The following is a 27,070-nucleotide window of genomic DNA, read 5'->3' as shown; positions in this document are numbered from 1 at the left end:
ACTGCTACCACTTACTGCTCTCCGCCTCCGGGGAGGTGGCTGGCCCCGTGGGAGGATCCTGGACACCTCCTGGCACCTCTGGGTTTTTCAGCCACTTCAGGATGTTGTCGTGCACCAGCATGTCCAACAAGCAATTCATCTTGTGCCTGAAGCCCGTGGGCAGGATGTGCGACAGCAGCTGGGTGGTAAACACTGGCCCGATGACAGCTGCAAACTTCAGAAGCATCCGCTTCAGCGGCTTTATCTGGTCCAGCTGAGCCAGCACAATCTCTGTCAAAAAGAAGCAACGCGTCTCTCTCTTGCCTCTTCCCCATGCTGAGGCTGGAGTGGCTGGAACGGTTCCGCACATGACACGGGCTAGACTTTGGCCTCCTCTCCTCGGGACCGCGCCTGCTGGGCAATCGCAGCCCGGGGCAGGCGTCTTCAAAACGGCTCCGCTCCTGGTGGAATCGCAGGCCAGGGGAAAAGCGAGACGCTCAAACAAACACTCCCCCACCAAGGGTGAGGAGGGCAGGATCCAGCAGGCACCTGCATCCCGTGCCGTGCCCTACCAGATCTGGAGTAGGTTTTTGCCCAAGACTGCACGCAGGGAACAGAGAACTTTCCCCCCCTCAGAGGGGGACTCAGAGCTCCCCACAACGGATATCTTAAGTATTCCTTTCTTTCCGAGCCAACCCACAGCAAAAAAAAGGGATTTGGTTAGGATGAAGTGCCTTGAGTCCAGCGTTAGCTGGGGAGCTTCCCAACAGAACAGGGAGGTAGAAGCCACGTTCCAAGTTGAATCAGAGGCAAGGCAAAGACTTTTCCCAGCAAAGGCTTTGTTTCTCTGAGGAAAGGGAGTCATTTTAGTGTTGCACCAATAACCCTTTCCCTCCTGCCTGCTGCTGGAGAGCAGCCAGCAGGCTCACAGCTGGTCCGCAGCCAGGAGGGGAAAACGGCTGCCCGCAGCCCCAAGCCTGTTTCTGGTGGGACCGGAGCCACCTTCCCAGCAGAGCCCCCAGGCTGAGAGGGTGACTCTGCAGCACCCAGATGCCCAGCCTCCCTCTAGCTGATGCCCCGGGAAGGGGCCCCGGCACAGCCGCCAGCCGGCAAAGCGGCGCTCGGCCCCTCACCTTTCAAGGTGGCAGGCAGCACGGTGTTCTCCAGGTTCACGTCTGGTCTGACGACGCAGACCCTGCCCTCGTTCCCCGCGCCGGAGCTCGAGGCTGCTGCGAGGGCTGAAGCCTCGGCCGCAGAAGCTGGGTGGAGCAAGAGAGCACAAATAAGGCAATTTGCAAAGTGACTTGCAGCTTGCAAACCTTTCAAAACGCACCCGAGATGGGACAGGTCCCACCTTGCGTGGTCCAGTGCGGGCGCATGGACCTGCCTGCGCTGAACGTGGCCATTAAGCAGAGCAAAACAGTTCCCAGTGCGAGCGCCTCTTTGCGTAGCCCTCCCAAAGGCGTTCTGCCTTCAGACCCGCTTTCCCAAAGAGTCCTTCGGTCACAGCTTCCAGACTTCCCGGGGGGCGACGGAGCGCCCCGGGACAGAAAGCAGCAGCATTGCTGCCTTTGACAGCGCTACCTCCACGCCCAGGGAAATTGCTGGTGATAATGCAAAAGGTAGCGTCCGTCCTGGCTCTTCCCCAGGCCACGGCGCTCCGGCTGGCACTGCTCTCTCGGTGGCGTTACCGCTGCTTTCTTCCATGACCAGCACCCTTGTGGGGATTTATGGCTTTGGATTCAAGTTTCCCGGGCCTGTCCCTCACCTCAAGCTGGGATTTGTTCTCAAGTGAGCTGGCGTTTGGCCAAGGTTACTTGCGTGCCCATTAGAATGCTTAAGACATACCAGGAACACGTGCGCTCTGGAACCATTTCCCCTGTGTTTTAGCCCCCCAGCCCCCACCCCAAGAATTCAGGCCCCTCCGAGCCACCACAACTCGCTAGTCCCCGCTTTGGCTGTCCCAACAGCAAGGCTTGCAGGAGCCCACGCCTCCGCCACACCAAGTTCTGCACTGCTGCAAGAGCCGACTCTGCCAACATCCACGGGGGAACAACGGGGCAAGACCGTGCTGCGGACAACGCGCCACAGCAACTCGCTAGTCAGCAGCAAAGATGCTTACTGATCAGGCTCTCCCAGTTGTCCTCTGCTTTTACACCCCGCCTCCAGGTGCGGAACAAGAGCATGTCGTTGCAACAAAGCCAGCGCAGCAGCTCCTCGCAGTAATAGGGGATCCCCGAGCTTCTTTGGATCAGGAACCTGGACAGGAGTAGATCCGGCAGCGAGCAGCACAAGGAAAGTAAGGCGCAACACAGTTCAGGTGGGCGGCGAGGCACTCGAGCCTAACAGGGCAGCCAGCATCTTCGTCACAGCTACACCTCACTTTTGAAAGGGACGGTTCTCCCACTGGCTTGGGCTTTTTGGCCCCCGTGAACCTCCAGCCTTCGCTGAAGTCCACGGGAGAAGCATTGCGCACGATGCCCAAAGCACAGAGCAGCGAGCCCTGCCTTTCCTCTCCTCAGGAGCCTAGCTCCTCCCTGGCAGCAGGCCGGACCTCTGGCCCGGCGAATCTCCCCCACAGCCTGGCCACCCAGACCAAGGCCTTTTCACAGCCCGGCCACGCTTGGGTTCGAGACTCTTCCTCCCTTCCTCCCTCCCTGTGCAAGAGCGAAGGGCTGACAGCTCCCACGCGCTGTGAATAGGGGATTGCCCGCTCTCAGCTCACACCTGCCAGGGCGAGGCGTAACAAGCAGCCCACGGCCGCTGCTCGCTAGAGCCAGCCATGCTTCTAGCGGCCCGGCGCTCCCTCTCCTGGGGGGTTGATTCCCTCCCATGGTCTGCATAGGTTCAAGCCCTCTGGAAGAGCTCCTCGAACTTACCTCGCTAGATCCCTGGCGATGCTGACCACTCCAAGGGCCTGGCAGACCTTCTGCACCACAGCGGAAGGTTTCAGCTCGGCCAGATGAAGATAGGCAATTTCCTGGGATGTTGCGTTGCCTGCTGCGGCTTTGCAAAAGCTCTCCATTCTCACGCAGCCTGGAGCTAAGCTCATGACCATGAAGTGGGAGACATTTTGGAGCGCACGTGACATGAGAGACCAGGAGGCAGGGTCGATGAAATGGGCGTTGTCGATGACAAATATGCCAAATTCTCCTCCAATGACCTGAAAAAAGCAGGTTGTTCTGAGGGGAAGCCGGTGGATTCTCACGGGTCTTCCAGGGGAGGAGATTTAGCCTCTGTCTCTTGAGAGGATGCTCGGAGGTCTCTCCCCAACCACTTCCCTGCTCAGAAGCTTACCGACTCTTAATTTCTTTGAGACTTGAAGGTCACACCTAGCATCACTTGCCCTGCACAAGGAGGGAGCTTGGGCAAGGGAACGCAGAAGACATCGTTCCTCCTTTCCAGGGCCACTTTCCAGGAAGAAAATTATTGGGTGTGTTTTTCCCGGCGGCTCACACTGCTGTGGTACAGAGCCCAGAGGCAGCAGGGCTGTTGTCCTTCTCTGACCCAGGAGGAAGGAAGGAAGGAAGGAAGGCGAAACGCTCACCTTCTCAAGCACCTTCACCCACGTCGAGCACAGTTCTGCTTTTCTTTGCATTTCACACATCTCGCGAACCTTGTCCGAAACGGGAAACTGGCCAGAAAAGCAGCAGAGTCAGGGAGCAACATCACGCCGGGGCTAGGCACACCTACCCGCCAAGCAAGGGCGCCGAGCAAACCGCCACTGCTGGCCTCGGCACCTTAACTCTCCCCAACAGAGGTGCAAGGAGCCCCACTGGGGCCTTCACCTAGAGCCTAAAGCAGAGGCCCTCTGCTGAGGGTGTCTGGCAGAGCTGGGACTTGGGGGTGGCCTCAAGAGCTGCTTCTCTGGCTGCGGGAATCTTGGGCTGGCTGGAGCAGACCACTCGCACACCGGTGACCTCAGCACGAGGTCAGCAACAGCCTCTCTCCAATGCCACTTCCAGGGTGCTGAACAAGGCAGCGGGCACTGCCGCATGCAGCGCGGGACATGAACTCGGCACAGAAAGCGAGCCCCCCGGGCCCGGCAACGGGAAACGTGTGCTATGACCCCTGCGACTCCCACCCCCGAGCTAAGGCACTCCTCCCAGCAGCGTGCCCACACGACGTCAGACCCAGAAAAGCTGAGGAGAAGGCCTTCTCCAGGGCCAGAGAGGCCTCTCGCTCTCACCTGGACAAGGAAGCTGTCGTTGAGGAGGCAATAGCTGCTCTCTTCGATTGCCCCTCGGAGCTCTGTCCGCAGCACGCGCTGCTTGTCGCTGCAGTTTTCACAGTCCTGGAGGCCCAGGGCCCTGGCCACCAGCGTAGAGACGGCAGAGAAGGACTGCCTGACGTTGACCTCTATCAGCTCCATGGCAACCACCCTGCCGTGCAAAAGCAAAAGGGACTGAGATCCCCAACAGCCCAAGCCTTCTGGACAAAACGGGTGGAGATGTCCTTGGCGGGGGCTCTTCTGCCACCCATCCCAAGGTGCTTCCCAGAGAAGGCCAAGCTTCTCACTCCTCGTACGAGAAAGGGCACAGAGGGGCGCTTGCTGCCAAGGCACTGGGAGAGTCGGGTCGAGAGCCCGTGTCTCCGCAGCGCCGGCCCAGCTCTCGCTACGTCCCCGCTGCAGAGGAACTGACGGGGCTAAGAGGCAAGGATGGAGCGAGTGGTGAGTTTGCCTTTGGGCTCCAGACCTCAGCAGTCTGCCTGCCAGACCGCAGGAAGGCTTTTCTGCCCCAGCGCTCCTCCTGGGAAACAGGCAGAGGCAAGCAGGGCTTCTGAGACAGGCCACTGTGCTGTCTGTTGGGTCTGGAGTCGGATGAAAAGCCCTGAGCTTGGGCACTTTCCTTCCAGCTGTGCCCAGCCCAGAGGTGAGGAGGAAAGGCCATGGCTCAAGAAGCCACCGCCAGCTCCCCGAAGAGCTGGCAGAGCACACGGGAGCTCCTAGGGAGTGTCTCCAGGAGGCTTTTTGGGGAGGCTGCAGTCCAAGGGCCAGGCGCACCGGCAGAGGGGCGGGAGCGTTCCATGGCTGTCAGGGGACGGGCAGGGGCAGTGTCCCAAAGCTACACATTCAAAACCCGTACGTGTGGCCAGCAGCCTGGCCTAAATAGGCCAGTTCAGTAAGTAAGTGGCTCTTCCCGGAGCCCATCGTGCCCTCAAATGCCAGGATGTGCCTTTGTCCTAAATCCTCATAGGCTTTCAAGCAGCTGACAAAGAGGTCAATCTCCTTCTCCCGACCTGTGAAGACAAACAAGAAAACGAGCTGCTGGGGCGTGCCGACAAGCAAAGAGTCGCCCCTCGTGCTGGCACCCTCCACCGCAGCTTCCCTCCCCGCCACCACAGCCGCCAGCCTGCCTACACCCAGGCCTCCTTCCCGCCCGCTCATCCCAGCTTTTGTACCTCTGCCTTCCTGGGAGCGGCAGCGGGACCCCCTGCCCGCCTGCCCCACGGCACACCTCCCGTGCCCTCTTCCCCGCCTGCCCCCCTCCCAAAGGCCCAGAGATTCAGCCGGCCCCGTGCAACTCCCCACAGTGATCCAGCACCAGACTGGAAGGGATGCTTTGAGTCGCTGCAGGCAGCTGCGTCCCAAACGGACTCAAAGCATCTCCTCACCGCACCATGAGCCACAGAGCACTTCCCAGTAGCTAAGGCAGCGTCTTCAGGCCTGGACTGGTTTGGGCTGGGCTAGAGTTAATTTTCTTTGGTAATAGCTCGTGTGGTGCTATGTTTTGGACGGCTGACCAAACATCGGTGGGGCTAACACAACGATGTTTTAGTTATTGCAGAAGAGCGCTTGCGCAGCGTCAAGGCCTTTTCCGTTTCTCACGCCGCCCCGCCAGCGCGCAGGCTGGGGGTGCGCAAGAAGCTGGGAGGGGGCACAGCCGCGACCGCTGACCCCGACTGCCCAAAGGCCTATTCCACACCATAGGACGCTGTGCTCAGCAAGAAAAGCTGCGGGAAAGAAGGAGGAGGGGGGACGTTCGGAGTTACGGCGTTTGTCTTCCCGAGGCACCGTTACGCGTGATGCTTTCCTGGAAATGGCTAGACACCTGCCTGCCGACGGGAAGCAGGGAACGAACGCCTGAGTCTGCCTTGCGCGCATGCGCAGCTTTTGCTTTACCTACGAAGCTGTCTGTATCTCAGCCCACCAGCGTTAGGGCCGCTGCAGGCAACACCATCCCTGGCAAAAGCTTCTCCCTTCCCAGCGTGGCACTAAAAGTTACCAAGGGGAAGAACCCGGGGTTCAGAAGAGCAAGGCGTTCTCTACCTACCCAGCAAGGGGACGTACTCTGACCTCTCCTTGGTAAGACCCATGCCAAACATGCTAGAAGCAGGGCAAAAGAAAACACAAGTCAATTAGCTGGCAGTCAATTAGTCAAGCAGCCTGGCCTGGAGGGGCAGGGCGTGCTCCTCGGGTACCTGCTTTTCTTTCGAGCAGCGTGTTATTCTCTGCACGCTCCCCCAGCCAAAGTTCAGGCTGCACGCTAGGACAGCTTCAAGCATACCGAAGCCCAACGGCCATGGCGGGACGGGAGAACGTATCGAGAGCCCATCACCAGAGGCCAAACCCAGAGAAACCGGAGACACGCGAAAGAAGCCAGGCCGTGTTGTTGGCTAGCAGACAGCTCTACCTCATTGGCCAACAAAAACAAGTGTCTTGGAAAGAAGGACTTGTGTCCCTGAATGGGTGGGGATGCCAAGCACCCGGCACCTTTGGCTCAAGTCTTCCTGTAGCTTCCAAGAGATGGCAATGTTAACGTTCAAACCGTCATCCAAAGAGGTGGTCAAATCCTGGCTCAGAGGAAGAGCCGGAGATTTCAGCAGGAAGACAGGAGGAAGAGTGGCCCGTTAAGTCCCCGTGTCCCCATGGGAAACTGGACTGGTTGGACATGGACATGGACAACATGGACTGGCCTAAAACTTCCCGCTCAGAAGCAGCCGGGACAAAAGCCTCCTTGGGCACGTGGTGGAGCAAGCACAGTCAAAAGCCATTTGTACAGAGCCTGCGAGGCCAGGTTGCGTCTACCGAGACAGACGAACCTTCTCCATCCCTGTGGCTTCGCTCCCGCCCTCTCAGCAGCAGGAGACAGCAGGGGAGAGAGGCAAAAAGCCTCCCACGCCAGGGCTTCCGACCGTCTCAGCCAGAGGGAGGGGAGAGCAGCTTGGTCTCTCTCTGCAGGACTCCTCTTTGCAGGCCAAGGCTGCGCCTTTGGTGCCACCGTCCCCTCAGGCAGCCCTCTCAGAGGACCCTCACCTCTCCTTGGTGATCCCCACGTATTGATAGAGAGTGCCAGCATGGCTAACGCCTTTCATCTCTCTCTCCGGCAGCTCCTTGAAGCAGCAAGGGGGCAGCCGAGAGGCGGCGTAGGTCACTGCATCACAGGACACCAGCCCAGGGTAGTGCACCATCATCCGGGCTGCCAAATTCACCTTCTGGCCAATGGCTGGAGACAGAGAGAGGGAGAGCACGTGTTGCTGGACCTGTGCCACCAGCCCTGTGGTGCCCTTCCAGGCCAATGGCTGCCTCGCCTCCGGCACAGGCCAACCCCACAACGGGGTCAGCAGAACCCAGGGGAACAACCGGCCACGGAGCCCCTTCTCCCGCCCCGCGCCAGGACCGGCGCTGCCTAGGCCCTTCCTGGCCGGCTGCTGGGCAAGCCCTCTCCCAGCGCGCCTTCCTCTTCCAGACTGCTGTGCTTAAGCAGGCCCACGCCAGCCTCCCGCGCCTCTGACACACGCCTCGTACCTGTGTATTCATGCCTCTGAGGGTGGCCAGTGACTCCGCAGAACACCGTCCCGCTGGTCACCGCAACAGACACCGCCCTGGCACACCGGGAAACAGGGCGGCTTCAGCAGCGCCCCAGGCGCGGTCCTGCCCACCCAGCTTCATCCCTTCCCGCACCTCCCCTCGGCGCTAGCCTGGGCCGCCTGCTGTCCTGCCCTGCCGGCACGGGTCTTGGGGCCATGGAGAGCTCGGGGGCGCAACATACCCATGTTGCAAGGGACAAGGGACAGGGGTAGAGCGCACGCAGGAAGTTTTGGACACTTCCCCCGAGGCCACGTTCCCTGAGCTGCGACCTGCAGCAGGCCGCAGCCCTCTCGTGAGCAAAGAGGGAGGGAAGGTGGCGCCCACGATGTCACCACCTGCGGCGACAGAAACTTGACCTCAGGTGGCAGGGCCCTGCCACCTCTCAGGGCACTGCCTCCTGCCTGCCAGGGACAAGGCAGGGCAAGCTAGAAGGCACATCTCTTTCTGGTAAAGGCCCCTTGCACTGTCCCAGGCAGCGTGCACGCCCCCGCCCCGCCACACGCTGACTCACTGTATCTCCACGCGCATCGTGGAGCACAAGGCGAAGATCTGAAGAGCGCTCTGCAAGGCGTGAAGGCTCTCACAGGGCAGCTTTACTCCAGGGAGTCCAAACAGACAGAGGAACGTGCAGCCCTGCCAAGGACAGATGCAGCACGCCTTGCTACAATGCCCAAGAGGGAGTCGCTCCCTCTTGCTCGCTGCCCACCCTCTCGGGGCGCGGGGAGGCGATCGCTCCCCCACGCTCACTTTATCAAACAGGAGGACTTTGTTCACTTCAGCCTTGTGAGGACTGAGGATTTCTAGCGTCATCCTGCTGACGTTGTGGAGGATGGTGCACAGATCCACTGCGTTGATATCTGCAGCCAGCTGCAGGTGGACGAAGAGGCTGGTGACTGGCCGTAGCTCAGAGAAGAGGTCCGGCGGCACTCTGTCATCAAGCTGTAAGACAAGAGCACGACAGCTTCGCCATCCTGCTCTCCCGGGGGCTCGCTGCCCACACCAGATACCGAGGGAGAGCAGGCGTACTGGCAAGAGCAGGTACTACCGGAGGAAGGGATAATCCTCCTCCCGGTGCAAATGGCGGGCAGGCTGCCCAGCCTGCGGCAGGCAGATACCGAACCATAACACAAATGACAAAGGAGAGAAAGGCGCTCCGGTGACACCCCATCTTGGGACAGGCATGGACATGAGGGAAGACCCTCAGGGATGCTCTAGGCGCTTCAGGAGAATCTCCCTTTTAGCCCACCGCCACGTCCGCAGCACATCCAGAACCACACCCACGGAAAAGACGGAGCGACGCAAGACCGCCGCCCGCCACCCGTCTCTCTCCGAGGACAACGTGCGCAACGGTGCGGCACCGGTGCCCCTCGGCTCCGATTCCCTGCCGTGTCGTCTCAGGGTGCGTTTTCTTTTGTTGGTCTGTTCTCGTGAGAACTCCATCTCTGCCACGCACCCCTTCTTCTGCCCTCCAAAAATGCAGCAGCCCCCCCGCAGCGGTGGCCTGGCCGTACCTTCCTGAGAGCAGCTTCTGGGATGTACTTCATAATCACCTCCTCCGCATCAGGATCAGTGGGCAAGAGAAGAGCAGGACTCGGGGCACCTGAGGAGAGAAAACGCAGGTGATCGCTGGGAGGATGGGACTACGAGGTGTTGGAAAGCAGGGGCCGGCACTGGAAATGGGGCAGAAAGAGTCTTGTGCGTTTGCTCGTGTTGCCACCTCCAGACGCTCCGGGCGGAGCTGTCCCCTGGAAGGAGGCGGCGGCAGCAGCGATGCCCCAGCTCACGCACAGGAGGACCAAAAGCACGAGTGCTGCCCGAAAGGGGGAAGAGGGTGGCGGTGCTTCCTCTCTGGCCCCCGAAGCGGCCAGGCCCCCCCCTTCCTCGGCAATCGCAGAACAAGGGGAAGGTTGCACTCACTTTCCTCTTCCGAGGGGCGACTCATTTGGCGGTGTACAAGCTTGCGTAAAGCGTCTTGGCATTCTGACTGAGACATCTGATCCATGCCTGTAACCTGAAGACACACAGAATGAAAGCACTGCCACTGGCCTCCCCGGCAGTCCCAGGGGACAGAGCCTGCCCTCCACCGTCACTGCCCAGGAAAGGGGAGAACAAGCCCACCCGGCGCGATGGGACTGCAGCGCTTCCTCAGAAGCACTGGAGCTGGGCAGGCATCCTCCAAGCATCCCCAGCTGTCAACAACAGCTCCGTGACCCACAGAGGACACTGCTGGTGGGCCCAAAACCCATCCAGTGCCTCCCGACCCCTCACACCAAGCAAGCCCGGCCCACAGTTACCCCCGAGAGGGAAGGACAAGAGCTTCAGCCGCCTGCCCACTTTCACAGCTACAGCTGTGAGCCACATTCAGCTCCTCAGCCTTCTGACACCTCCCTCCTTGGCGGCCAGGTCCGGCTCCTCAGAATGGCTCTAGAGGCCGTCCCATCCACCTACCTTCACAGCTCTTTTGCCTTCAAGACGCTTGGTCCTGAGCCGGCGCTGCACACAGAGCTCCCAGGCGGTGGCTGAGAGGACAACTTCACCTGCATTCGCAAGCTCCTCGGCCTCACGAACTTCAGCCAGGGCCTGGCCATAGATACAGAAGTACTGCCGCCTCCCGTCTCCGGCAATCAGGAGGCTCATGGGCCCCGCGGAGATGCCTGGTGAGAGAGAGAGAGGGAGAAGCACAACTGACACAGGGAACGTTTGGAGCTCTACAGTCCCCAGCATCTCAGCTGTTCAGAAGCTCATCTGAAGCCCAAGCGGGGAGACGGGCGTTGTGGAGGGGGAGGGCTTCTTACTCGGGGGGTACCGACACAGGTCCCTGAAACGGGGGTCTAGAAATGGACAAAGTCGACGTTGACAACGTGTCGCTGAGACGCGAGAGTGCCAGGCGTCTTACCCAGCTGCCCGTCCCAGACGCCCAGCAAACCAGCGGGCTTGAGCACCGCCTGCTCTGTTTACATGCAGGCAGGTTGGAGCTGTCTGCTGGAGACAACACAGCGGCCTGCAAAAGCCCTTCTCACAGCTGTAAGCAAAGCGGGGCCCTTTTGCTCTTTGTCAAAGGCAGGGGAGAATCCAGCAGGGGAAAGGATGCAAAGCTGCCCCAGCTGGAAAAAGGAAAGGCTAACTGCCTCCCCCAGACATCTGCGCTGAAGCAGCCATTCAAAGACCCCAATACTTGATCTGAGCCCCGCTCTGCCTTTAAGCTTCCTCTGCACCTGCAAACGCACGCAAACCCAGCAGTCCTGGTCTCCCATCCCTGCTCCGACTACAGCTGGCCCCTTGAACGCTGGCAGGAGATGCTTTCCTTTGGCGCTAGCCCCAGCAGGGATCCCCGCGTTCCCTGCCGGTGCGAAGCACCCTGTGGCACGGCAGAGTGCCACGCATCTGCGCCTGGCACAGCACCCGTACCTATCTTCAGCTGGATCTTCAGACCCACGGGCGTGTCGCGACTCCCGTACTTCTTCTGGATCTGCTGGCTACATTGCAGCACCAGGCTGATGGTCTTAGCCAGCTCCTGGAGCGACGTTCTCCACAGCACCAGCACAGCATCCCCTGGGGAAAGCGAGGGGAAGGCAAAGGCTCTGCCGAGACCTGACTCTCCCCGACCTACGCTCAGTGGCAGGGACGGCAGAACCCGCACAACGTGCGGAGGAAGATGGGCTCGTGGGAGGGCAGCGTCCTGGAGGACCACGCCCTGGGCGCCGGGCCACCTCTCCTCTCCCGGGCCAGCCACAGCAGCAGCCAGCCGGCGGCGGTGCCAGCCCCTGCCCCGAGCGCTCCTCTGCAGCTGCGGCACGCCAGGGACTCCTCCTCCCCTCGCGGCCTGGCAGCCCCAGCTCTGCATCACCAGGGCCTCCCTGCCCCTCGCTGCCACCCCAACACGCGCCTTGGGCTGCGCTTTCTAGGGGGGCTCCTCCTCTCAGTGCTTCCTTGCCCCCAAGGCCCTGCAGGCGGGGGCAGAGGGAGGGGAGCCACAGCCCTTGCAAAGCCAAACCGCAGGCAGGCCCGGGGCAAAGGGAAGCCTGGGGAAAGGGCGCTGCAGCGGGGGGGGTGTGCGTGGCCAGAAAGCTGGCTCAAGGTGCTGCACAGAGCCTCTTGAGAAGGAGAGCAGAGCAAACGGCCGCCACATCAGTTAAATGCTGCAGATCAGTACGCGTGGGCATCATCGTCCCGAGTACGTACCGGCAAACTTCAAGATGTCTCCTCCAAAACTCAGCATCTCTGCGGACAGAGGGAGGAAAAGGAAGAGTCGTGCGGCCACCTTCTTCCAGAAGCCACAGAGCAAGCCCCTCTGCCACATTCCTAAGATCCCCCTGAGCCTTCTCTCCTCTAGGCTAAGCGGTCCCAGCTCTCTGAGCCTTTCCTCGTAGCAGAGATGCTCCAGACCCTTCCTCACCTTTGAGGACTCCCTTGCTTTGCTCTACAAGTGCTGCTGAAGGGGTGGCCACGATGTGCTCACGGTCAGCTCGGAAGGGTCACGATGTCCCCTGTGCTGAGGGGCTCGTGAGGGTCACACACAAACACACACACACACATCAGCGCCAGCATCCTCGGGTCGCTTGCGCACTGGCACTTGCCGGATGCCCTCAGCCTGCTGGGGGCCCTAACGCGTCACGGAGCCGGGTGTTCACGCCAGAGGCACAGAGGTGGCTGCTGAGAAAGCGGGGAGCAGAAAGGACCTGCGCTGGTCCTGACTCGCCAGGAGACCCTGGCTGCTCTGGCTGTTCCTCTGGGCCACAGAAAGCCCCAGCCCTTCCTCGGAGGCAGGACCAGGCTGCCCAGCATGTCGGCCTCCACCCTCCACGAGCAGCCTCACGGCCCAATGCCAGAGAGTCCGACAGCACGGCCCTTACCCTTCAAAATGTCACACATGTAGTAATTGAGGGTTTGCGCCAGCTCATCAGTGCCTCTCTCTGTGCTGCTCCGCTGGAGGAATTTCTCTGTCAAAGCAGTGAAACCTGTAAAAGGGACACCCAGCAATCACGAAGTGCCCGTGTGGGCCTAAGGACCTGGCAGCCAGTTCCACGCTGCCCGGCCCGAGAGCCTGTAGGTCACACCTTGCCATGCCCCGGCTCAGGGCCGGTGGCAGCAGTGGTTGACCACCCAAGATAACCCATCCTGCTCTCTCTGGGCATCCCAGCAGAAGAGCTCAGCAGAGACAAGATGGCCACTCTGGCTGAGGGGCAAGGGCACGGCTCCAAAGGGCCTGCTCTGTCCCAAAATGGCTCATGTCCATGGCTGCTCCTCCCTGCTCACCCCACCTGAAATGTCCGCAAAGAGCAGCACTCCGTGGACAGGCTGAACGAGGTGGCTGCTCTGGAGGGAGTCCTCAGCAAGGAGACTGGGGAGGAAAGCTGCTGCTCTGTCCAGGGTTGAGTGGTGACGTTTGCTGTCCCAGGCAGAAGCCATCGTCGGCGCCCTGTGGCACACGGGGTCCCTCAGGAGAAGACGGCCGTGCTCAGCTGGAGGAGGACGAGGACCTCACCGCACAGTGCGAGTCGCACAGTGAGCCCGGGGCCTCTGCGGGACGACTGGCCCTCTGCCCTCACGGGGGTAGTCACAATCGCCTGGCAATGACCTCCTCTGTAGGTCACCGCTTGCCCGTCAGCTGTCCTCGGGCGACACAACCAGCTAACGGTGACATCGTCTGTATGTCATCGCCTGCTGAGCGGCTGCCTCCTTGCTGCTGAGCCACTCGCTCAGAGGCGGCCAGCGCCACCCCACTTCTTCGAGGACGGTGCCAAAGGGAGGCTCCTGCAGCGACCGCTTGCTCAATTTGCAGCTGCTTGCCCCGTTCCCAAGGGCCAGCTGCCTCGGGCACACACAGCTGTTGGCTAGCACTGGTCCTTCCCCCTGCAGAGAGGCAGCCTGTGGCCATCTTCCCAGCAGGCTCGCTCCTTTCTTGCTCCCGTGCTCCCTCCCCGAGCCCCCAGCTGCCTCAGCTCAGACAGGGCAGCCCTCCAGCTCCCCCATCCCTCCGGCCGCACAGTGCCTGTGACGGAGGGTGGCCTGCCTCTGGCAGAGACAGCAGCTCCTGAGCTGCCCCTTTCCCTGGGCTGGGAGAGAGCTCCAGCATGCGGAGGCAGGCCTCTCGCCTCGGAGGGCTATCAGCCCTTCTTGGGAAGACAAATGCCATCACGCCGACTGTCCCCCCCTTCCTTCTTCTTCCCCCAGCTTCATACGCTGACCATGACGCCATACGGTAGGGAATAGCCCCTTGGCCAGTCTGGGTCAGCCCCCCTGGCTGTGCCCCCTCCCAGCTTCTCGTGCACCCAGCAGAGCAGGGGAAGCTGAAAATCCTTGACTGGTATCAACACTACTGAGCAACAACTAAAACATCAGGGTGTTCTCAACATTGTTCTCAGCCAAAATCCAAACCACAGCACCGTACCAGCTACTAAGAAGAAAATCAGCTCAATCCCAGCCGAAACCAGGACAGCTTCCCATGGAGGCACCTCTAAGTTGGTGGCAGAATTCAAACTTGTGGGCATAGCTACGGGTGTGCTCACGGAGATGGGCAGGAGCTCACAGGCCCATTGCAGCTCCGTTTGGGACCTGCAGGATGGCAGGGGCTTCATTCCGGGAGCTTCCAGTCACCTGCAGGAGCTCTGCAGATGCAGCTTTGCCTCTGGCACCCTCCGTAGCACAGAATTGCCATGGCCACCCCAGGAACGCCAGGCAGGCCGAGCTTACAGCTGTGCCTCGCCTCCTGCTCCGAAAGCTTCCGTTGCTTCACACCGGCGTCGAGCAGGACTGGGGTCCCTCTGGCTGCACATAACGGCCTCCCCGCTGCCAGCGGGGACCGTCACTACGTACGTGGCATCTGCTTCGGTGGCCACTTGTGCCTTCAGCTAGGAAGGCTGTGGCTGTGCCACAAGCGATTGCCTTCCTCCTCACGTTTCTGTCTTCCAGGGCATGGATTTGGACGTCCACCTGGCTGTTTGAACGCTGTAGATTTTCACCGGCACTGGCATGCGCTGCTGTCCTCAGACTAGCTCCTTGCAAACTCCACCATCTTTTCCATCCTTTCAAAAAGGTTGAGATATATTGCAAAGGGACACCTGCACGTACCTGAGAGTAACATAAAGGGCTGGTGGGAAAAATAAAATCAAATAATAGAAACATATCTACTTGTCCATAGCCCCTTCTTCTTCTTCCTCCCGCTTTTTCCTCTCCCCTCTTCTTTCTTCTTTAATTTCTACTCGGCTTCTGTTGCCAGCTACCCTGTGTCTGGTCTCTCTCTGAAGCCCACCCTTGCACTTGGAACAGCATCCCCACCCCACGCTGCTGCCATTGCCCCCAGTACCTGCAGCCCCCACCCCGCTAGGAGCCACCCCCACAAGTACCTCCCGGGGTCCCCCACAAGGGGACACCCCAGGGGCTCCCGTAGGAAAATCTCATGCCCCAGCTATGGCACCAATTCATCTGGAGAGGATGGAACTGGATCAAGTTCCTTAAGTGACAGAGAGAGAGAGATACAGCTAGTTGACACTGTACACTGCACAGCCACGGTTCAGTCAGCATGACTAAGGGACCCCAGCTCATTGCAAGGAGAAGGACGGCCCCCACCCCAAAGAAGAAAGGACACCCCTGGACTACCCAGATCACGCCAGCATCCCAGCCCCTCCGACACCTCTGGGAAACCCTCCCCTTATCTGGCATCAGAGATAGGGAACCGCAGCAAGACTGACTGCAGGGACGCCTGGATCAAGAAAGACGCAGATGGATGACGACGCCACAGAATGAGAGTTGCTTTGCAAAGCAGCAGCTTGTGTGTGTGTTAAGTAGCGATTGGTCAAATGGCGTTGGACCTGAACGCTTGAAAGGTAGAAGAACCATGTGTACGGCCGCATTTGGGGTGCCCCTGAGTGGATGGGACAGCTCGTAGGCATGAATGCCAGAATTCCTCTTGTCATGCTATGCTTTGCCTCCCAGCGTATCTCCTCGGTTGGCACGGGCCACTTGCCGAATTTTCCTGACAGCTCCCCCTCAGGGCCACACGGCACCCGCACCGGCACCGCCACAGCTGGGAGCAGCAGTTGCCTCCCTGGGGCAGAGAGGGGGAAGACCAAAACAAACCAAAAGCGCCCCATCCCCACCAGCAGCACAGACATGGTGGCATTGCAGGGCCACCAGTGCCAGCCCCATCCCTTCCCCTTGGGCAGGAAATTCACCTCCCCACAAAAATCAGGTGTGGGGTGGGAAATCGTGGGGATGGGAAACCATCACGGGGCTGGGAAAATATCATTGGGATGGGCAACCATGGTGGGGATGGGCAACCAGCTTTCAGGACAGGAAACCATCAGCAGGATGGGCAATCCTTGAGATGGGAAGCTGTTGTGGTAGGAAAAATCAAACCAGCGCAAGGCTGGCTGAAGGAGGTGCTGGCGGAATCGTCACCATGGGGACGGACCCCCCCAGAACACTGTTTCCCAAACAAACCCCACCCTGACCAAGCGCCATGGCAGGTACAGCAGCAGGCTCCCGCTCCTCCTGGTGCTCCTGCCCTCCAGGTAGCCCCCCAGCCGGCTCTGCCCACCCATATCTCACGGCATTGCTCCTCTTTGCTCCCCACAGCAGAGAGGTTCCCTCTCCAACTGCCGAGGGCATTGGAGGTGCCCAGCGTGAGCTCCGCTGTCTGGCAGGGGGTGCCAGGGCCCCTGGGGGCCCCGGGCCAGCTGGTGCAGCTCCCTGGCGTGATGCCGCTTCCCCCTGTGGTGTGGCTCCTCCCGATGGCGCGGCTCCCCCATGGGGTGCAGCTCCCTCCCGTGGTGCAGCTCCCCTGCGGGGCGCACCTCCCCACCGTGCCTGCTCCCTGTCCCCCTGCCTATGGCTGGGGACAGCAGGTGCTGACAGGGACGCTGCTGCCCCACCAGCCCATGGGCCTGGGACCGTGGGCCGTGGTCCAGGGGGAGCCCCTCTACCCCACGGGCTCCTGCCTGCTGCACGGCCCTGCCTGCCCCGGCCCCCCGCCACCCCGCGGCTCAGCACTGGCTGCAGGGCCCCCTTGTGCTCCACACCCTGCCCCACAGTGCCCAGAAGCCGCCAGAGGCCTTCAAGAAGGATGCGTCGGCCATCCAGGACAGCCACCCTGCTGCCAGCCCCCACCAGCCTGCCCTGGCTCCGCTGACTGGCAGAACCACGATGAAGCCCAAAGGTGAGGACCCGCGGGTGGCAGAGCCTGCGGGCGGGTGGCCCGCGCCCAGGAAAGCTTGCATCGCCATGGGCTTGAGTTGGCTTTGTTTGCTTTTTCAGCAGCGGTGACCAACCTGGCGGCCCTGGAGAAGCCCGCGGACCTGTCCGAACAGGGGCCACGCACCTTCGCCGAGGCCTTTCCTCAGCAGCCGGCTGACACCAACGCCAACGAGACGCTCGCCTGCCTCAAAACCGCGCACGGCACGGAGACCGTCCCCGACATCTCCGACAGCCCCAGCTTGACTGCCATGGTCCATCAGCTCCCTGACCTCTCCCAGTATGTGGCAAAGGGCGGCTGCCCCAAGGAGCGAGCAGTGCTGGCGGGGCTGGGGGACGGCGAGGACACCGTCCCCGATGGCCCCGACGGCCCTGACTTGACCACCCCCCTCATCAAGCTCCCTGACCTCTCCGACTACAGGGCAGGGGGCCTTGGCACCAAGGAGCGAGCAGCGGCGCCCATGCTGGGGGACAGCGAGGCCACCGCCCCCGATGTCCCCAGCGGCCCCGACAGCACCGCCTTCCTCAACCGGCTCCCCAACTTCCCGCAGTACAGGGTGGAGGGCGACTGCCCCGAGGGCCAAGCGGCAGCAGCGATGCTAGGGGACGCCGACCCCTCCTGGGCGGGGCTGCCGACGTCCCCCTCGCTGGACCCCAAGAGGAAGCCCCACCAAGAGGAGGCAGCCCCGCGTGGTTTTGACCTGCTTGCTGCTGCCGCCGGGCGTCACCTCCTGCTGGGTGGTGCCCAGATCGGGCAAGGCGGGCGGCAAGCAGGCCAAGCGCCCTGTGCCGGCTAGCACCCCCAAGACGCAAGACACCTCCCCGTGGGACAACATGCCGCCCAAGAACAAGAAGACGGTGGTGTGCCGGGTGGCAAAACACTCAAAAACCCCGCGGGAGGGGAAGCCGGACAGGGACGGCAAGGCGGCGGGTGGCAGCGGGCAGCAGGTGGGCGGCGGCGGGCACCAAGCGGGTGGCACCAAGCACAGGGCATTTGAGGACACCAACGGGCCTGCCTTGGTGCTCAAGTGACCCAGAAGCCCTGGGGACTCCGGGGGGCAAAGCGCCCCGCCCACCCCACCCGCTGCTGGTCGAGAAGGCGCGCAGCACGCATCCCCGCGCCACACGACCCCTCGACAGGCTGCTGCGCAAAAACGTCCAGGCCAAAACACTGCGGGGGCTGAGGATGCCCCGCACCGACCTGAGGGTCCACCTGCTGGCCTCCATCCAAAGCTTCCACCCGCTGGGGCAAAGGGTGAAGGCGGTGGGGCCGGTGCGCCAACCGCCCGAGCCGGAGCCCCAGGCCGGCCCCAGCGTGCCCCCCAGGGTCCCCAGGCCCCTGCCCCTGGCCCCGACACCCAGCGCGGGGCTGGCTGCCTCCAAGCCCCCGGCTGACGGCGAGAAGGAGACGGCACCGGCGGCGGCATCGAGCAGCAAGGCGCGCACCGGGGCTGCCGCCAAACCCAAGCGGCCCAGCTGGCTGCACCTGTCACCCACGGGGGGCCAAACCCCGCGGGAGGGGCTGCCACAGCAGCTGCACATGCCGCCGCAGCTGCCGCGCCCTCCCGCCAACTCCGCGCTGCCGGCTGACTCCCGCTGGCCCCGGGCTATGCCCACCCCGCTGGAGGAGCAGGAGGAGTCGGTGCCCATCACGCCTGAGCAAGGGCCCGAGCGGGAGCGCCTGAAGAAGCTGGCCCAGGAGGAGCGGGAGCAGGCGGCCCTGCAGATGACACTGGGGCAGCTGCAGTTTTTTTGCAGAGGGAGATCGACATGGAGATAGCCGACGCATATGGTTACCCATAACCCACCGCTCCAGCACCGTCCCCCCTAGCACCCATGCGCAGAGCAGATCCACAGGCAGGGACCTGCACCCACCCGCTCCAGCCCCAGCCCTCTCCCACATCCCCCCATTTCATGCGTAATTCATTAAAAGGGATGGGGTTTAACGCAGCCTCTGCCCACCCCGCGGGTGGCTGAGCTGGGCTGGGGATGGCCACCGAGACCATGGGTAGACGGGGCATCGCTCTGGGTGGCGGGCGCCCGTGGGAGAAACCGCACTGATTCGCACCAGCGCCGGGAGGCCGGAGGCCTCCATCACCGCCCCGGTACCGGCATCACCAGCACTGCCCCAGCACCAGCATCACTGCCCGTGAGCTGGATCCGGCCCTGGGAAGCAGCCGCAGCCGCCCCAGAGGGACAGGCAGAGACCGGCCGAGCGCAGAAAACGCGCCTCGTCCCTGGCCGGCGAGCAGGCACTGCTGGCTGAGGCTGGCGTGCCAAAATCCTGCAGCTGCCGCTGCAGTGGCTGCACGGCTCGCTCGGCCCCCCTCTATGGCCTCGTCTGGTGCTGCCCGGACCTCATCCACCAAAAACCCCTGCCCACAGGCCAGCCCGGAGCCGCTCTCACCAGCGATTCGCAAACGGCCCGTGCCGACCGAGGCCAGAGGCTAGGACGCAAAGTATAGCAATACAAGGGCCAATATTCTTTCACGCACGTGCCGTGTGCCAGCCCAACTGGGGCAGCCCCAGCGTGCCTTTACACACGGTTCTTGTACCCTTCAATCGTTCAGGCACCAGACGACTTGACTGATCACTCCCACCCACACTACTGATTACCAATCCCAGTCAAACTTTGCAAAGCAGCTCTAGTTTTGCAGCATTCTTGCTGCTTGTCTGCTGAGCCGCGTGTCCCTGGAGTCAGTCTCCCTAGAGTTACTGATCTACTGATGCCGGACGACGCTGGGAGGGTTTCAAAGACTTTCCAACATGGCCACCTGGCAGCCCCATACCCCAGGGGTACAGCTCCCGGCGTGCCCTGGGGTGCTAATTCCTGCTGTCTGACCCTGCTGGGACACTGCCTGCCGCCGCGGCTGGGCCCCGCCCCCCCGCAGGCCCCATGGCCGCCTCCCTGGGGCTGCCTGGGTCCCAGACCCTGGTGGGGCAGGGAGGAGAAGGAGAGAGGGACAGAGTGGTAGAGAGGGGTGGGACAGGGTTGTGGGACGGCCAGAGAGAGGACAGGAGCAGGACAGAGGGACAGAAGACAGACAGAGGGATGAGGAGGACTGGGGGATGGAGCTGGGCAGGGAGTGGAGAAAGGAAAGCCCTGGTGAGGAGCGAGCACAGGGACAGGGAGAAGGGGACGGCGGGGAAGGGGGCCGGGGGCGGCCAGGATCACGGTGATGAGCAGCGGGACAGAAGGACAGAGAGAGCAGAGCAGGGCAGGAGGAAGGACAGAGGGACGGACCAACACAGGCAGGGTGAGGGAACCAGACAGAGGGAAAAGGACGAGAGGGAAAAGGAAGGGGAGAGAGAAAGGGAGAGGCAGGGACGGAGAGCCGGACACAGAGAAGAGAAGCAAAAGATCTGTAAAGCAGCCAGTACTGTAAACTGGCAGCCAACTGCCTCTTCTCTGAAAAGATGTGAAAACTGCTCTTAATGATGACACAAGCAGTTGCACAAGCCAGGGGCCTGCTCCTGCCCTATCACCTGCTCAGCAATCGGTGACAGCAGAAGAAGCGTCGCAAGCCAGCTGACTTCTCATACCTAGAAAGCTAGTCAGGCACCAGGGACCTCACAAGCACCCGCACAGCAGGAGCGTCCTCACTTCCAACACCCTGGGTGTCTCCCATCTCCCCGTGCTCTCCTCTCTCCCAGGCACCTTTCTCACAGCAAGTTGGGAGGGGACACAGCTGGGACAGCTGACCCCCGCTGACCCAAGGGCTGTTCCGTACCATATGACACCGTGCTCAGCAATAAAACTGAGGGGGAGAGTGGCAGGGGCTCCCTGCTCAGGTACTGACTGACTATCGGTCGGTTGGTGATGAGCAATTGTTTTCATTTGCATCCCTTGTTTTTCTTGGGCTTTATTTTCCTCTCTCTTTTTTAAAAATATTGTAGGGAAAAGGGGAAAAAAAAATTTCTTTTCAATTATTAAACTGGTTTTATCTCAGCCCACGAGTTTCTTTCTCACTTTTACCCTTCTGATTCTCAACCCCATCCAACCGGGTTTTGTTATTACCATCATGTCAATGACACACTAGATCCTGCCAAACCTACAACCTGCAAAACCAAAAGACCAACTTATGCAAGACACGTTCCAGAAATTACCATCAGCACAGAGAAGCATACGTATCCATCTTGTTCTGTCCTTGCCAGAACTGCTGGCTGACCTGTCATCAGCCTCGGTGACTAACAGCAGGCAAGACGCGCTCATCTGCCTTAGCTCAGATGCAGCTCCTAGGAAGACAGCTATTTCAGAAAGTCATGCCTTGTTATTTTGGGAAAGTGTTTCAAGGAAATGTTTTTAATACTCTAGAATGGTAAGACTAAGCATGGTAATCTCACTCCAAGTTCAAGCTCTGCTACAGATTACCTTTTTTTTTTTTCCCCCCTCCCTCTTTTCCCCAAAAGGGTGGCACTTCTTCCTGAACACAAGATGAGTTACATGGGGTATACAGATAGCCCACAGAAAACTGAGAAATGAGCCTGTGATCACTTCCATCCCCATTCCTTGGCACTCCAGCACTCCTTTCACACTCCTCTCCTCGCCAGCAGTCAGGCCTTATGCAGGCTGTGCCACACGTACAAGACGCCAACTTCGCCAGATATTGCCCAAATCATTTCCTACTTGAGATCTGATGGGCTCAACTACTGCCACAGCCTTTTCTGTCCCTACATGCAGTCTTGCCCCCTTCTGACCCATCCAGAAAGCTCCTCAAAGGATCATCTCACTCACTGCCTTCATTGCAACTAACAGTCTCCTTAACACCCCAAAGTTGTTTCCCTCACTCACACATCGAGTTAATATGGCCTTTCAAGACTTAGCTTCCTCCCTCGTTATTTCCCACCGAGTACCACGACGACAGCTCCTAATTACAGGCCCCGAGAGCAGCTTCCACCGACTGCCGCCTGCTACACACCAACAGGAACGGCACGGTCTTCTCCCATGCCCGTCTCCGTGCTCGGGAGGACCTGCTCACACCCCCCGGCAGCCGGCCTTGGTGCCTGAAAAGCCTTGCTGTGCTGCTCAAGGCCATGAAAACTGTCATGCTATGGCTGTACCCACATCACTGTTCCTCTTTCTGAGTAACACTGCCCATTTCTGTCTATTCCCACCTGCCCACAGCCATCTCTTGTTTTCAATCTTTTTTTTTTAATACCTTCTTTGGACCTCACTACAGTACAGGCTCAGAGTCCATGACTATGGCTGGGAAAGTCTGTAGCAATACAGAATTGTGTAGGGAGGAAAAATCCCCAGTAATTCAGCTCATTTCAATTGTTTAAGAGAAGGCTTTCAGCTAGAACACAGTCAAGAAAATTAGAAACCATAGAATCATAGAATATCCTGACTTTGAAGGGACCCACAAGGATCATCGAGTCCAACTCCTGTACCTGCATAGGACAACCCCAAAAACCATACCGTATGGCTGAGGGCGTTGTTCAATTGCTTCTTGAATGTTGTCAGGCTTGGTGCCATGACTACCTCCCAGGGGAGCTTGTTCCAGTGCTCCACTACCCTTTGGGTGAAGAACCTTTTCCTAATGTCCAACCTAACCCTCCCCTGGCATACCTTCCTGCCGTTCCCTCGGGTCCTATCATTGGTCGTCAGGGAGAAGAGATCAGCGCCTGCCTCTCCTCTTTACCTCGTGAGGAAGCTGTAGACCGCGACGAGGTCTCCCCTCAGTCTCCTCTTCTCCAGGCTGAACAGACCAAGTGACTTCAGCCGCTCCCCATACGGCTTCCCCTCTAAAACCTTTACCATCTTTGCGCCTCTCCTCTGGACGCTCTCTAGGAGCTTTGTATCCTTTTTCTACTGTCGTGCCCCAAACTGCACACAGGACTCAAGGTGAGGCCGCACCAGTGCGGAGCAGAGCGGGACAATCGCCTCCCTCGACCGGCTAGCAATCCAGTGCTTGATGCACCCCAGGACACGGTTGGCCCTCTTGGCTGCCAGCGCACACTGTTGGCTCATCTTCAACTTGCCGTCGACCAGAACCCCCAGATCCCTCTCCGCGGGACTGTTCTCCAGCCTCTCGTTCCCCAGGCTGTAGGTACATCCAGGGTTGTTGCCATGTCCCAGATGCAAAAGCCAGCACTTGCCCTTGTTAAACTTCATATGGTTGGCGACTGCCCAGCTCTCTGATTTGTCCAGATCTCTCTGCAGGGCCTCTCTGCCCTCGAGAGTGTCAACGGCTCCTCCCAGTTTTGTGTCATCGGCAAACTTTGATAACAAACCTTCGAGTCCTCCGTCCAAGTCATTTACGAAGATATTGAAGAGCACTGGCCCCAAGATGGATCCCTGTGGAACCCCGCTAGTGACTGGTTGCCAGCCCCATGTAACCCCATTTACCGTAGCCCTTTGAGCCCGACCCGTCAGCCAACTGCACGCCAACCAGAACTAACCTACACTCCCTCCTTGACTGGCACCTCTTTCTTCATCAGGTCGCTGCATTTCTATAGTTCCTGGGGAGTACATATCAAGATTTTCCTGTTCAAAAGAAACAAGAAACATCAGTCACAAATATGCAGAAAACCTGCCATTCACATACACGGGGCCCGCGCAGGAGCATTATCAAGGCCCTGCACATATGCAAAAGATTAAATTCATGCACCGGGGAGGAGAGAGCAGGAACAGCGCTCCGGCGCCCATGATGAGTAACAAGAATTTCTGCTCTGAACTGGGGCTTAGTAAATGTGCAAGTACACTGCTGATCCGGACACAAAACTAAGCCTGTCACTTCATCCCAGGTGCCACACACACCGTCCGTTCTTCCATCGCCTCCCGCCGGTGAATTGTTTTCCAGGCTCTTCCATCTCATCGCAGCTTAGACACCTGCACTCTGGCTCCGGGCTGACTGGGGGAACTTCTCAGTGCCTTAACTTTGCTTTGGGCTTGGTACGAGCACGAGGCTTCATCCCTCTGGCTTGGGCCCCAGCAGAAGGTGGGCAAGCGGCAGGTTTGCAAGTGGCTTGATGGAACGGAGCTTGGACACCTACCGGAGATTAAAAACCAACCAAAGAAAAAGCCCAGAGAAACTGTGTTAGAGAGGAGCAGAAAGAAACCTCAGGGCTGATCCCTGTTTAACACACAGGGTTTGGAATTTCTGAGACTGGAGCTCCCAACAGACTCGGCTCTTGCAATGGAAACATCCTTTAGCTTTTGAGCCTGACAGAAATATTACAGACTGCCCCCAGCTCTACTTTGCAGCTGCCTGAAGCGTTTGCTTGTCCATGCCCAGTGCTCTTCCATGCTTACAAGGTATGTTTAATCTGCAAAACAGTCAGTACTACAAACTGGTAGCCGCTTCTCTCAAAGATGTGAAAACTGCTGTGAAAGACAACACAGCTACCATGACAAGCCTTCTGCTCTGGGCTAGGTTTTAAAAAGCAAGCTCTTCTGAACCTCTGTTTTCCAGCTGCCACCAACAGCTGCAGAAAGGGTCTGGTTTTGACCAGCTGGATGATCAAGGCTACCTACCAAAATCCAGTACAGGACGTTACACCTCAGGCTTCAGATTTTGAGTCTAACCCAAAGGACTGAATAACCTCCCTCCTGCCATTGGGCTGACGGCAGTATTGCACATCCCCTGGCTTCTCCAGCTCTTCCCCGGCAGCCTCCTCCTGACCACTCTGCTATAGGCTGCTATACGGTCTCAGGGAACCATGTTCCGGATCCACTCTGGCATCTCCCGTCAATGAGGATGCAGAGATGCTCTCCCAGCACACTGGGCTCCTCTCACCTGTTCTGCTCTCTCTGCATTGTCCTTTCCTCATCTCCAGGCACCGGTTTGGACCTTCAGCCAGATCTCCACTGCTTGTAAAATTCCCCTGTCTCAAGGAAATCAGCAAGATGACCACGTCCTCCTGATCCCCGGCTCTCATGGGAACTTTGCTCTGGCAACCGATACAGAAACTGGCAGTGGGATCACAAAACCATCAAGGCTTGCACCACAGTAGGTGGGATGAGATTTGCTGCTGTTCTGCAGGGAAGCACAGCACAAAGAAAACCTGGTGAGGTCTGAGCATTAACAACTTTATTGGGCTTTACGGGGCTTTTGCTGCCTTCTGCAGACCTCTCGGCTGTTAACATGCCAAACTTCCCAGCCCCCTGGGTACTGAGGTGGCTCGTTTTGGCTTGGACTAGAGTATCGGTTAACACCTGCACTGCTGAACCCTCATAGACCCGAGCGCGCTCCTCACAGCTCCGTACCGCTGTACCCTGGGGGAAGGGAGGCTCAGGGTGAGCAGCGCTGCACAGATATGTGCTGGAAGGCAGCGCAATGGGAATACAGATACGAGACTGGTGGGGGAAAGGTCAAGTATCGACACTGGGAAGCGTGATGCCAGTTCAGTGTCTGCAGCAGGATCCGGGCAGCCACAGAGCTGAGCAGCGACTCTCTCTGGAGACCAGGAGGCAACGGGTACCCTCACTCCCACAACCCGCTCTAGATGGCATCCCACTTCTCGCATCCTTGCCCTCCCTTTCCCCTCCAGCTTTCCAGACGGTGGCAGTCGTCCTCTGAGGGTAAGACAAGAGAAAGCACCCCTTGCTGAACCGCCTCCATTGCCTCCACTGGAACCACCCTGGCTCTGCACGCAAGGACGTACGGCAGTGGCAGCAGTTCACTCCCGTTCTGCTCCCTACAGACCCCCTTGATGACCTGGAGGAAGTCTGCTCCCGGCATCTTCCTCGTGCCCACACCAGCCTCCTTGAAGAAGTCGACTCTCAGCCACTTCTGCCTGCGCAGGAGCTTAGGCAGCATGACAACATCCTGGGGTGCACGAAGAAGGGGGGTGCTGCCCTTCCCCCAGGGCCATCGGCTCTCCGGTGGTGAGCACTGGAAAAGGTGACAAAACACCCTGAGAGCACCCTTACCCAGAGTCACCGAGCCAGGAGGTGTGACACCATCGGGGGTAAAGCAGCGCAACTCTCCGGATCTGTTCTGCTCTCTCCAGCCTTCCTTTTCTCCCGAGGGTTTTCGTCAGCAGGGTTTGCTCCCGAGTTCTTGCAGATGCAAACAGAAACCCTTCTGTTACGGCTGAGGAACTAACTCACCCGTGAGCTATTTTTCAGAAAGGGCTACGGTTACTTGTCTGGCATAAGCAATGCCCAAACAGAGTTTCTGATGCCCCTCCTGAGCACGCAGACAAGGGACTGATAAGACTCAGAGTAACTCACATCATTTCAGAACCCACAATAGGCAACTGAATGTGAAAATGAGCACAAAGAAAGGGGTCTTTTCAGAATCACTATCTATTTCTTTTTCATGTCCATATTTTCCTCACCGCAGCGAGGAAACACAGACTCTGCAGCTCCTGCAGTCAAATACGGTTCTGTGGGACAGAGGGGAGAAGAAAGCAGAGAGACCTCAACAGGGAATTTTCAAACCTGTGAACAATCAAGTAGAAACGGTTGCAAAGCGTAGCATCAATTTACAGAAATTTAAACCTGATGGAGCCGAGTAGTAGAAGCGAGCGTTACAGAGAACTACAAGGGAGCACTGCAATCAAAAGGGTGAGCAACGCAGACAGCTCTAACGGCACATTTTCACCTGATTGCCTTAAACAGAACAGGCCTGGGATCCCCACTGCTCACTTCACCCTGGAACAGTCCCATTCCTCATCTGAAAGCTACCGCGTGCTTGGCTGAGGACAGACACAATCCACACAGAACACAATCAGAGCTCAACCCTGAACTTGCCTTGGTGAAGTTTCCTCGGAAAAAATACATTTCAAGAAAAACCCCAAACTGTTACTGCCAGAACCAGGCAGAAAAAAAATCCCTGACAGGTTGACTGGAACTTCCCAGCTGTGGTAAAACCATCCGCCCTCAGTACCCCCATTTCCCAAAAGCCGGCAGCACAGCTTGGGTGGGGGGAAAGGCAGGCATCAGACCCTGGGGCCCAGAGAGGGGCACAAGCATCTGCCAAGGGAGCTGCATCCAGCCAGGAGCGCTCCCCACTGCCTTCTCTGGCAACACAGCCCCGGCGCGTGCTCTCACCTGGAGAAAGAAAAGACTTCCATGTCTTATCCAAGGCTGTCAGCACAGATGGGGCTGTCCATCAGCACGAGACCCACACGAAGGCC

The 27,070-nt window shown here is 59.3% G+C and overlaps 1 protein-coding gene across 1 annotated transcript; it reads right to left on the bottom strand.

Moving 5' to 3' along the window:
- Nucleotides 1-4: 4 nt before the first annotated feature.
- On the bottom strand, nucleotides 5-27,070 carry LOC309600887 (adenylate cyclase type 10-like; the record flags this gene model as incomplete). The annotated part of the gene is made up of 26 exons (XM_082333514.1): nucleotides 26,985-27,070; nucleotides 26,536-26,629; nucleotides 25,860-26,317; nucleotides 24,724-24,963; nucleotides 23,745-23,976; nucleotides 23,387-23,471; nucleotides 21,092-21,220; nucleotides 14,184-14,882; nucleotides 12,646-12,750; nucleotides 11,975-12,013; nucleotides 11,201-11,344; nucleotides 10,241-10,446; nucleotides 9,710-9,803; nucleotides 9,304-9,392; nucleotides 8,540-8,731; nucleotides 8,304-8,425; nucleotides 7,730-7,806; nucleotides 7,238-7,427; nucleotides 6,255-6,307; nucleotides 5,067-5,220; nucleotides 4,169-4,361; nucleotides 3,527-3,613; nucleotides 2,859-3,142; nucleotides 2,102-2,238; nucleotides 1,113-1,238; nucleotides 5-270 (listed from the first exon to the last, which is right to left on the bottom strand). The coding sequence occupies exons 8-26, from the start codon at nucleotides 14,368-14,370 to the stop codon at nucleotides 5-7; spliced, it is 2,745 nt and encodes a 914-aa protein (XP_082189640.1). The 5' UTR covers nucleotides 14,371-14,882; nucleotides 21,092-21,220; nucleotides 23,387-23,471; nucleotides 23,745-23,976; nucleotides 24,724-24,963; nucleotides 25,860-26,317; nucleotides 26,536-26,629; nucleotides 26,985-27,070.

Source organism: Platalea leucorodia, assembly GCF_965183815.1.
Source record: "Platalea leucorodia genome assembly, chromosome: 26".
Taxonomy (NCBI): Eukaryota; Metazoa; Chordata; class Aves; order Pelecaniformes; family Threskiornithidae; genus Platalea; species Platalea leucorodia.
Note: the sequence above shows the minus strand (reverse complement) of the source record. Positions and strands in the feature narration are given on the sequence as shown.